General features: G+C 34.7%; 1 protein-coding gene across 3 annotated transcripts in view; it reads right to left on the bottom strand.

Annotated features, from left to right (window-relative positions):
- Positions 1-653: 653 nt before the first annotated feature.
- The window catches only part of NEK5 (Serine/Threonine kinase catalytic domain protein), a 30,292-nt gene continuing 21,163 nt past the window's right edge, over positions 654-9,782 (bottom strand). For all 3 annotated transcript variants that reach the window (XM_028268225.2, XM_082907071.1, XM_082907072.1), the window contains 11 exons: positions 4,618-4,683; positions 4,192-4,238; positions 3,665-3,710; positions 3,484-3,564; positions 3,350-3,392; positions 3,213-3,262; positions 2,502-2,583; positions 2,285-2,334; positions 2,091-2,164; positions 1,946-1,997; positions 654-1,862 (listed from right to left, as the gene is read on the bottom strand). In XM_028268225.2, the coding sequence (XP_028124026.2) occupies positions 879-1,862; positions 1,946-1,997; positions 2,091-2,164; positions 2,285-2,334; positions 2,502-2,583; positions 3,213-3,262; positions 3,350-3,392; positions 3,484-3,564; positions 3,665-3,710; positions 4,192-4,238; positions 4,618-4,683 (1,575 nt within the window). In that variant the 3' untranslated portion in view covers positions 654-878. The remainder of the gene's footprint in view (positions 1,863-1,945; positions 1,998-2,090; positions 2,165-2,284; positions 2,335-2,501; positions 2,584-3,212; positions 3,263-3,349; positions 3,393-3,483; positions 3,565-3,664; positions 3,711-4,191; positions 4,239-4,617; positions 4,684-9,782) is intronic.

The raw sequence follows: 9,782 nt of genomic DNA, 5'->3' as shown, positions 1-9,782 counted from the left end.
ATCAATCTTCTACTAGGACTCTGGTCGCTATCTGTATATCTCGGCTCTGGTGTGGTCACATCACACCTTGACAAATAATATTCCTCCACGTGACACCTCAGCTAACAGCCAAACCATGTGGACAAGACAAAATAATGTCCCCACACTTGGTATTATTTGACTTGAATTTTAATTTGAATTACATTTTTATTTTTTTATAACATGGCTAAATTACATTTGTCATTTGAAGGAAAAATAAGCTAATAGCTTGTCATCAACCGTTAGGGCAAGCTAACCTATGAAAAATGGTGATGCTCCAAAAGAACGAAAGTTGGGATTGAGGGTGCAATGCAAACTTGTTTGCAAAGTGGACCAAATAAAAGGCTGTAATCAAATTTAAAATTCCATTACAATTATCTGTGTTTTTAAGTTTGGTTCATTTTATTTTTTTATTTTTGAAAAAACTAAATATAACATTCAAGTTAGAATATTAAATTTTCACTTCTCAAAGCTTTCAAGTTACAATTAAAGGGCTAATTACTCTTTGCTTCTTGAAGTATGCATTTTGTTTCTTTTTAGTCCCCATGGTTGACGCCGTAAGTATTCATAGTCAAGATAATTTTTGAACGAAATTACACCTTTGAAAAAGAAAGCACAAATTAACACAATTGAAATGTTGGGATCAAATTGATGCAGAGCATATATATTTTAGGCACCAAAGAAGTGTGATTAACACAAAGCAGTGTTAGGACAATTAAAGGAGAGGTAATATTGATTGAGATGAAGATAGCCTATACTAAATACTTTTTAAGGAGATTCTCAAACTTTTTAAGTTACATGAAAGCAAGTACTAAATACTTTCTCAGGAAATTTTCAAAAAAAAAAAAAAGGTCGTGGTGCTACTTTTTCCCAGCCTGATTTTGAATGTTCATTAGGCTTTTTGTCAACCAAATTGCTGTCTCTCTTGATGAAACGCCTTCTTCCCCAAATGGCCTTAGCACGCCTGCAAGTTCCTCGAGCCTTTCATGTCTGAGTAATTCCGCGCAAAGCTCAAGCAGCGATTCCAGAGCTTCTGATCTTTGTTGGCTCAGAGTATCCCATATAATCTTTGTCGTGTCACCATACAACAAAGTTATTGTACTTTTTGTTGAGTTGACATTAAAAAGCCGATTCAATTCATGAGCATATTCTTTTCCTGTATGCTTGCAAGGACTAAGCTCGTCTGCTTTTTCTCCTCCTTCATGTGCACATTGTAGTGTCACTGTACTTGTTGATGACATATTTTCAGTGGAAGCAAGTTCTGGATTTTGATTGGGGATTTCTGTTGTACGAGTACAGCATAAGGGTACTTTCTCTTGCTCGTGTTTGAAGACTGACTTAGTTTCTGATGATCTTTCATCTTCAAGAAATCCATTTCTATACACACAAGTACTAAATGCTGCCATTTTCTTGTGATCTTCTTCACTAGCTCCTTCAATCACTGTATCAGGTTCTTCCATAGCTTGCACTTTCTGGGAATTTTCAGTGGTTGAATCTTCATCACCTGTCAATATTTCCTTGGAACAGATAGTACAAAGACTCTCCCTTTCAGTTTCAACTTTAGCTTGATGGGGATAAAACGAAATGGGCACGTCATTTCTTGATTCCTTTTGTCTTGGAACACTTGCATTTTCATCAACTGCTTGACCATCATCTGACTCCTTTAGCAGTCTTCTCTTCCCAAATTCTGGGTCTTTTTGGATGTTTGGTTTCTCAGAAAGTAGGGTTCTTGGTGATTTATCCTTGTAATTGTTGTCAGATGTCACTGGAAGAAATCCAGGAGGTAAGTTGTGGCATTGAACAAGATATGGCTTTAGATGGGGATGCCTCAATAACTCTGCAGCCTACATGTGTTAGCATACAGGCATCAAAATTAGTCATTGTTTTGAAATTGGAAAGACACGGGGGTTAAGCTATGAAAACTCACAGTTGGTCTGTGTTCTGGCTTTTTTCTTAGCATGCTTTTGATCAACCGTTTCCTGCAGTGTGGAAAGCCACTCATTTCAATTAAACAGATATATTAATTACTAATAAAGTAAGAATTTTCATGGATTAGAATGTTAGTCGCTTACAATGTAGAGGAATAAACGGTTGGGAGTGGAGAAATAGAGGACCGGTTTATTTTGTTTATTAGAGCGGACATATCCTGTTGGTCAAGTTATAAAGAGAAGACACATAATCTGATTCCGTGCGTGATATAGTTTTAACACATTTTGTAGCAACATATTATGGAAAAATTCTTAATATTGGTTAAGATGAGACTTACAGGAGCTCTAAATGCAGGTTGATGGGCAGCTATTTCAAACATACAACAACCTGAGACAGTAGCAACATGTCATTCATGGATGAGTCATGCCATGAAGTTCTCACTCAAATCAAACTAAGTCTTGTGTCCCAATCAAGTGGGATCGGCTATAAGAATCATTTTTCGCCATTCTGCTCTGTTAGAAGAAAAATCGAAGTATACAAAAGGGGTTAGCTACCTAGGGACCATATGTCGGATTTGTAGCCATAAGGTATATCTGCTAGAAGCTCTGGACACATGTAGTTTGGAGTGCCCACCACCTGTATAAGATTTAAGGAAGCACCATTAATAGGTAGAGAAAAGCTGGTGCCATTTCTTCTCAAGCATTAACAGCGTACAAAACTCATTGACTGAAGCCAATACTAGGAGAGAATTTATCTGAGTGTCTGAATGTAATATTAGATTGGACCTTAGAAAAAAGATCAATGAACTGATGGAATGCAAGTGTTGTATTTGATAAATTCAATTGTAGAATACAAGTTTATTTCATTTGAATATATACAAATTGATAAAGTATGATTAGGAAATAAATTCTGCACACATATACATGTCGGGAATTCCTGTGTACCGAACATAGGGCATACTTTTACTGCCATCAAGTTAAAAATTATTGTGTACAGCGGATTTGTTATTTCAGACCATTCCAGACCATCTTTCGGAGGATGTCCATTTGGGTTAGTTAGTCTAAGTGTAGAAAGATGCCCTTGATTATGTAGAACCAGGGTCGTAAGATTCCAATCTAGAGAAAGGTTTAAGAAACACTAAACGATGTTCCAAATTGCTACACATGGTTTTCCTAGTGAATGGTATCTGATCAACTTACAGAAGGCCTTGATCTCAACCGTTATGTATGCCCAACAAAAAAAAAAAAAACTGAAAGAGGTGTTACCGAAGAAGCAAGGTCGTCTTTGTTGAGCAGCTTTGCAAGTCCAAAGTCACCTGTACATTTATGATCATGAGATAAAAAAACTGCCTGGAGGACCATATACATCAATCAAATCATATTCATTCTTTTTGCCTTCTTACCCAATCTGATTTCATTGTCTTTTGTAAGAAATATGTTTGAACACTGGAGTCAAGAAAAAGATAAATAACTTAAAAGGATGATAATTATGACATAATTAAGCTCTTGTTCAGTAGAAATAGCTGAAGATATATACCTTAAGATCCCTGTGAAGGATGCGGTTGGAATGAAGATAGTCCACGGCTAGCAAAAGCTGAGTCAGCCATTTGCAGAGCTTCTGAGGGAGATAATGGAAGAAGAGTAAGTATTAATTGTTAGCATCAGTTGATGATTCTAAAGGCCATGATGTTTCTTCCAAATCTTTTGTGTTTTCTTACCTCCTCGGGCAGAAATGTTCCTCTAGCTTTTCTTATTATCTCAGCCCTGAAATATCAGTACCATGGATTGGTAAATATGTAGGTTATAGACCAATGTTGATTTCGACATGGAAAATTTACTATTTTGTGAAATTTTGTTGAGAACATCACTTTTTTAAGGGGAGAAAAAAACAACAGCCCTCAAATTGTACATATTAATGTATATTTTAGAGGAGAAAAATTGGGTACACACCTAACTTTTGGCGTAATGCACAAAGTGATTGCCTTGAGATTTAAACCCATAACTTCAAGGTTATTAGGCAAAGATTATACTTTTCTAAGGAAATACTTTTAAATTATTTGATAATTTTAAAAAACAAATCGCAAAAAAATGAAACGATGGGTGTTTTCGAACATTTCATTATTTATGTTTCCAAAAACATGAAAATGAAAGCCTTGGAAATGAAAATGATACCAAAGAGGGTACTGTATGTTAATTCAGATATCTTGGAAAATTAAACACTTGATTAAGTACAGTACTGACTTACATGTCTCCTCCTTCACAATAACTTGTTACAATACACACACAGCATCCCTGTAATTGATCAACATATACAATCTTTAAGTTTGATAGTAATGTATGAATTTTCTAATTAAAATTGCCAGTGCAATTCATCTCATGTAAAAGCAGTAAAATGAGTATCTAAAAATGAATCAAAACACCTGTTTTATAAAAAAAAATACTAAAACCATGTGTGGTGAAAATAAACACCAAAAAGATAATTTTTGAATTTTCAAAAAAAAAAAAAAAAGTATGAAAATGACCAGTGTTCTTTGAATTTTTCATTATTTTTTCACCAATTAGTTTTTAGTGTTCTTTACAAAATGGATTCTGAAAACGAGACCAACTTTACTCTTTGAGAAATCCATAATGAAAACAGAAAACAAGAAGAATGTGGGTGCTTATTGACTACCTGTTCCACCCATGCATCTTTGCACTCGACAATATATGGGTTATTTAGCTTTGCTATTAAATTCATCTGCAAGAAAAAAAAACAAACAAGGCATGAACTAAATTTTTTCTAGTCTTTTTCTAACATTTTGGTCAGAAAAGCTAATATTAGTATGAAATTAGATTACGTAGTCATCTTGAAATGTGCTGTAAAGTTATTTGAAGGTTATGTTTGCAATCAATTCAGGGGTTCCTAATCCTTTATATCATGTAGATTGCACTTTTCTTGCTATAGTGCTTGCAATAGTGAACAACATAGAAAAATCAATTATCTTATTGCTCATCATTATGACGGTTTTTAGTGGAATTGGAAGCCATTCTTCCTTGAGCTTTGCTATAAAAACACTCCCAGATCAGAAGATAAGATGAAAATAAAATACTTCAGTGACTAGCGAAATTTTTATTCGTGAAATGATCGTTATCCTGAAACCAAAAGTCATAAGTAGGACAATGATTTGTATGGAAAATGGTAGTCACTCAAACTAAAGAAGTTCTAGAACGAAAATTTCACTGTAATGTTCCTGTCATTATGAAGAGTATTATGTCAACATTCAGTGGGTTTTAGCATCATTGTTTTTGGTCAGTGTATGTCATGGTTTGTTTAACAACATAAGACACTCCCGCCTGCTTTCACTTTTGTTAGGACCCTACTTATTGTCAAATTCCGTGGACAATCTTGGGTTGAATTGAGCTGTAATTTTCTTATGTTTTTGGTCTTCCCGCTCAAGCGGAGATTCCACCCTCACAGTATTTTGGCTTGTCTGCAAAATATACTGAGTGGTGTGTTTTTACGCTCGAGCGTGGGATCTTACGCTCGAGTATAAACCCTGGTTTGAAACACGCGATATAGAGTCCCCGCTTGAGCGTCCATTGCCACGCTCAAGCGGACCTCACAATCTCAACTTGTATAAAACCTCAAGTTGCTCCAAATCTAGGATTATGTTTTTTATATCTTCTTTAAGGCTCCGTTTGTTTCACTGAATATAAAATAGAGGATATAATATGATGTGGGATTTAGTCAGGATATATAATGAATAGAATATAAGTATTGGATAGTATATCCCCCAAGTCATGTTTGTTGACTTGATATATAAGATTGGATATATGTTATGCATGTTTGTTTTACAAAATATATTGTGGGATATAACAAGTAATTTCCAAGATTGCCCTCATAATATTATATTATATTAAATTAAATTAAATAATATTATATTATATTAAATTCAAAATTTATATTAAATTATATTATATTAAATTAAATTCAATAATTATATTATATTAAATTAAATTAAATTAAATAATATTATATTATATTAAATTAAATTCAATAATATTTATATTAAATTAAATTCAATAATTATATTATATTAAATTCAAAATTTATATTAAATTATATTATATTAAATTAAATTCAATAATATTATATTAAATTAAATTAAATTCAATAATATTATATTATATTAAATTCAAAATTTGTATTAAATTAAATTATATTAAATTAAATTAAATTAAATTAAATAATATTATATTATATTATATTAAATTCAATAATATTTATATTATATTAAATTAAATTCAATAATTATATTATATTAAATTCAAAAAAATATATTAAGTTATATTATGTTAGATAGACAAAAGGGTAAATTGGACTTTTTACATCATATCCCAACCAAGGGGATGTGATATAATGGGAGGGGAGGGAATGGTATTGTATATCCTCCACTTTTGGTGGATATACAATCCCACCGGATATTATATCCCCTTAAAAAAAAACTTGCAAACATGGGATATATGGACCCCACCAGATATAATATCTAATCTCAATCTTCATATCCCCCAATCAAACAGGGCCTAAGAGTTTTAGGGTTTTCTTTTGGGGATATTTTTCTAGTTTTTCTTGATGTTTGATAGAGTTTTGAACTCATGTTCTTATAAGCACACATCAAGGAGTTTGTTTGATCTTCTTTGAGAGTATTCTTCTTCGGTAGAATCTGAAGATTCAAGCACAGAGTAATCAAAGGAGTTTGATGCTGTGTGCAGTCGTTGATTCGACAATGGATGTTGTGGATTCAACATCAATCTAATCAATTCCGAAATGAAGGTTGCAGTGAAAGATATACAGAAGATTTGAAGACAAATTGGAAGCATTTCGGTAATTAGTTTGATATCTTTGTAATCTTTCTTTCTTCAGTAGTGGATTGATTTGTGGCGTTTCGCCCGTGATTTTTTGATCACAATTGAAGGTGCTTCAATTGTGGTTTTTCTACGTAAAAATTGTTTGTATCGATTTATTGTTTTATGAAACAACAATCTAAATCACTTTCGTACATGCTTGATGATTTAGATTGTGAGTTTTAATTGGTTGGGAATTAGAACAATTAAATCTTGATCTAATCACTAATCACGAATCACTTAGGTTTTTCAATTGGTATCAGAGCAGGTCACTCTTTGTTTTTATCAAAACTATAGGAGTGTGATTTTGTGTGATTGGTGATATGGATTCAATCCATGAAGGTAACTCGATCCATAGACCTCCGTTACTAGATGGTACAAACTATTCTTATTGGAAAGCTTGTATAAGAGCGCTTTTAAAATCTATCGATGAGAAAGTTTGGCACTGAGTGATCTATGGGTGGATTAAGCTTATTGTCACCATTGATGATGTTGATATTCCCAAACCCCTTGATAAATGGGATGCATTCGACTATCAAAACTTGAGTTGGAACAGTAAGGCTCTCAATTCCCTTTTTTACTCTGTCACACCTGAATAGTTTCGTCGTATTTGCACGTGTGAGGTAGCAAAAGAGGCTTGGGACATTCTTGAAATAATTCACGAGGTTATTACTTCTGTTAAAAGGTTAAAACTTCAACGCCTCACCTCTGCCTTGAAACTCTTTTTATGCGTGATGATAAGATGTTTGATGATTTTTATGCTAAACTTAGTGACATCGTGAATTTTGAGATCTTTACCCGAGAGGTTCCAATCAAAAGTGACAGCTATTGAGGAGGCTCAGAATGTTGATACCCTCAAGCTTGATTAGTTAGTTGGAAACTTGCAGACTTATGAAGCCCACCAGATTTCTAAGAAAAAACAAAAAGATAGTGTGGCTTTCACTAGTGCTCATTAGATTGCAAAAACTCCTAAGACTGAGTTTGATCTAGACTCCGAGATGACGGCTATGTTTACTAAATAGTTCAAAAAAAATTTAAAGAAAAAGAAGCCTAATTTTAGGGACCCTACTTCAAAAGATAAGAGTAATGAAAAACTCAAAACTTTTCCACCAAAACTTGCTTCAAAAACTGAAAAGAAGATTGTGAAGGGGCAAGGGGTCAAATGTTATGAATGTCAAGGGTTTGGACATATTGCTCTTGAATGTCCATCGAAAAAGAATTGGAAGAAAGTCTATATAGTGACTTTAGATGATGAAAGCGAGTTAGAGCAAGAACCCGAAGAAACCGAATCCAGTGAAGACGGAGATAGTGCTTTCATGGCATTCTAGTCCACTTTCACTCAACCTCCTCTAAAGCCAATGGAATTTGCTCATGGTGAGAATTTACACCATTCTTTGATGGGAGTAATTACTTGTACTGGAAGATCAGAATAAAGGCGTTTCTGAGAGCTTACGACCCTGAGGGCTTGCAAGCCCTTGAAGAGGATGTTGAAAGCACTGACAATCCGAGCAATCATAGAGTTCTGACTACCATTCATGGAGCAATTTCTGATGAAGAACAGCAACGGGTTGCTCATGCACAAAGGCCAAAGATGCATGGGACATTCTGAGTCAATTTCATGAACGAGGAGAGTCATCTTCACCACCATCTATCTCCTTTCCTGCCTTTGTTTCTTGACTGGATGAAGTCCAGGAGAAAGAGGAGCAAAAAGAAGATGATGAAACATCAAAAGGCAATGATGAGATTGATGGTGATGATCTACAACAAGCTTACGAAAAGGTTTACGACGAATCTCTGAATCTGTACAAGATTAATGACAAACTCACTCTCAAGCTCAAAGCATGTGAAAGCAAGAATGTCAAACTAAGAGGAGAAATTGTAACAGCCAAGCAGAATGTTATCAAGATCTCTAATGACAGGCAAGACCTTTATGGGAAACTTCTATCTTGTGAGACCGAAAGGAATGAACTTCTGAAAATATATGCCACATATGAAAAGAAGATTGAAAGCCTTGAGATGTCATAAGCTACATTGGAAGAGATGGTTGGTCAAAAAGATGAAGAAATCAGAGATGCTAGAGCCACAATTGCCATGTGGAACAAAGGTTCCAAGTCATTAGAAGACATCCTTGGGTCTCAACAAATGGTTTGTGACAAAAATGGGCTAGGCTATGGTAATGCGACAACTCACAAGGGACAGTCCTCTACATCACATGACCTGAAGACTCAAGCAAAGGGAAAACTGAAGATGTACCAGGGTGATCCCTCTCGTCATCTACCTAACGGGGGTAAGATCAACAAAAGGGAGGTAAAACCTGTTTTTGTTTGTCATCATTGTGGTAGGTATGGCCACATTCGTCTTTATTGCTTTGAGTTGTTTGGTAAGGTGTCTCAGAAGGGTAGAAATTCTAATCCTTTTTGGGTTAGGAGACAAGCTTACATGTCTAGGCGGAACACCAAGATTCATGAGGATGTTCACAACGCTAAGACATTTACTAAGACCGCCAGTCCAGATTTTGTCAAGACCAAAAAGATATGGGTGAGAAAGGATGACTTGACTTGTTTTGTTGTTCACACTGCTCTAAAAACACGTGACTCACACATGTGGTACCTTGATAGTGGGGTGCTCTTGTCACATGTCAAGTGACAAATCCTACTTCACCTCCCTTGAAAAATTTGAAGGAGGAATTGTTACCTTTGGAGATGGTGGCACTTCTAGAGTCATTGGTAAGGGCTCTATAAGTGTGGCTGGTCTTCCCAAGCTCGAAAATGCATTACTTGTTGATGGCCTTAAAGCAAATCTTTTGACCATTAGTCAAATGTGTGATTCCCACTATGAAGTATTATTTTCAAAAAATAAATATGAAATTTTAGATAAAAAGGGAAATACTGTCATGCATGGGGTTCGCACATCCGATAACTGCTATGGGATTGTTACCTCTAATGATCTCAC

The sequence above is a fragment of the Camellia sinensis genome, chromosome 14, assembly GCF_055761805.1.
Source record: "Camellia sinensis isolate YWXY chromosome 14, ASM5576180v1, whole genome shotgun sequence".
Classification (NCBI taxonomy): domain Eukaryota; kingdom Viridiplantae; phylum Streptophyta; class Magnoliopsida; order Ericales; family Theaceae; genus Camellia; species Camellia sinensis.
This window is presented reverse-complemented; position numbering and strand designations above follow the sequence as displayed.